The sequence below is a fragment of the Orycteropus afer genome, unplaced genomic scaffold (assembly GCF_000298275.1).
Source record: "Orycteropus afer afer isolate SDZICR_OR568_19922 unplaced genomic scaffold, OryAfe1.0 scaffold00700, whole genome shotgun sequence".
NCBI lineage: Eukaryota > Metazoa > Chordata > Mammalia > Tubulidentata > Orycteropodidae > Orycteropus > Orycteropus afer.
Genome location: NW_006922287.1, coordinates 1,031,235 through 1,032,493, shown reverse-complemented (window position 1 = coordinate 1,032,493; position 1,259 = coordinate 1,031,235). Strand labels below are relative to the sequence as shown.

Here is a 1,259-nt window from a genome sequence, read left to right as displayed (position 1 = left end):
GTGTCCTAGAAAGGTTAACATACTATTTCATGAGGACAGGGCCAATTGAAATTAGTATGTGGTTTAAGGAGTAGGAATCACTGACTCTTCCCAGTGAATCTGAAAGTTCTTGTTGGCATATTCAACTAAAGTCACTTTGTGTCCTGGTATTAGTGTTGAGAGTAAACTTGCCTGTGCTTAATTTAGCTCTTCTTTGGTGTTATGCTTTATGGTCAAAATTGGAAAAGCATTTAGCAGTTATATTATGTCTTTCTAATTAAAAAATGTTATATTAATTTTAATGTGTCTTTTTCTAGTGAAATGATTTGATATGCTTATTGATTCAGGAAATTATTTTTCTATTTTCTCTCAACTTCCCACCCATTTCCTAAAATACATTCCTAGCCTCACTACTAACCTGAAAAACTTGACTCATAAAAATGTCCTGAGCAAATGCTGTGCTCTTTGCCTTTTCATTCTTTAAAAAGCCGTATCCTTCCTGATCTCTCTGGCTGGTTTGCACATTACGTCCCTACCTTTCAGACCTTCACTTTGACCATTAAACAGATTGCTCTAGAAGAATATTTAAAATGCCAGTGTTTCAGTGTGGGTTCAAATTAAATTCAGTAAATATAATGTTGTTTGAAATTGGTCATTTCTAGAAAAGAAAAACTAAGACGGCCTGTGATCATGGAGAATCATAACGCCTGTGCAGTTTTTCTTTTTTCCCGTCCCCTAATAAGGCATGAGATGGCATTATGGTGAAGATCAGTATTATACTGTATAAAATTGTAGGGCTATCAGTGTATTAATTTAGGTAGAAGGAAGCAATAAAGTCCTGTAATGGGAAGACAGTTAATTGCTTCTTCTTCTTCAACCCCAGGTGAAGCATCTGAGGAGGCTGATGCTGAAATGCCCAAAATTTATGAGCCAATTGAGTCCTTTCATCACCTGAAGGAGCGTTTGAACATGTTCCTGCAGCTGCATGATGAGAGCACCCGCGGAGCTGGCATGGACATGGTGTTCTTTGCAGATGCGATGGTTCACTTAGTCAAGGTACAGTGGTCACGCTGAGAAGGGTCTCACACAAGTGACAGACACTTGGCTTTGCACCAGAATCACCACCCCCTCTTTATTTTCATCTCCTAGGAGAATACTCAGGTTAAAAATAAACTCGATGCTATATTTCAGCTTACTCTTCAAATTGAATTCAGGGTGTCACACCTATATGCTTGCAGTAAGAGCATGTGCACTTCAGATGTGAGACAGGATGGATGATT

At 38.4% G+C, this 1,259-nt stretch overlaps 1 protein-coding gene across 1 annotated transcript in view; it reads left to right on the top strand.

Moving 5' to 3' along the window:
* Positions 1-1,259, top strand: part of LOC103211144 (dynein axonemal heavy chain 5) — a 240,282-nt gene that overhangs the window by 118,819 nt on the left and 120,204 nt on the right. Inside the window, exon 19 of the mRNA XM_007957061.1 lies at positions 863-1,035. Coding sequence (XP_007955252.1) covers positions 863-1,035 — 173 coding nt within the window. The remainder of the gene's footprint in view (positions 1-862; positions 1,036-1,259) is intronic.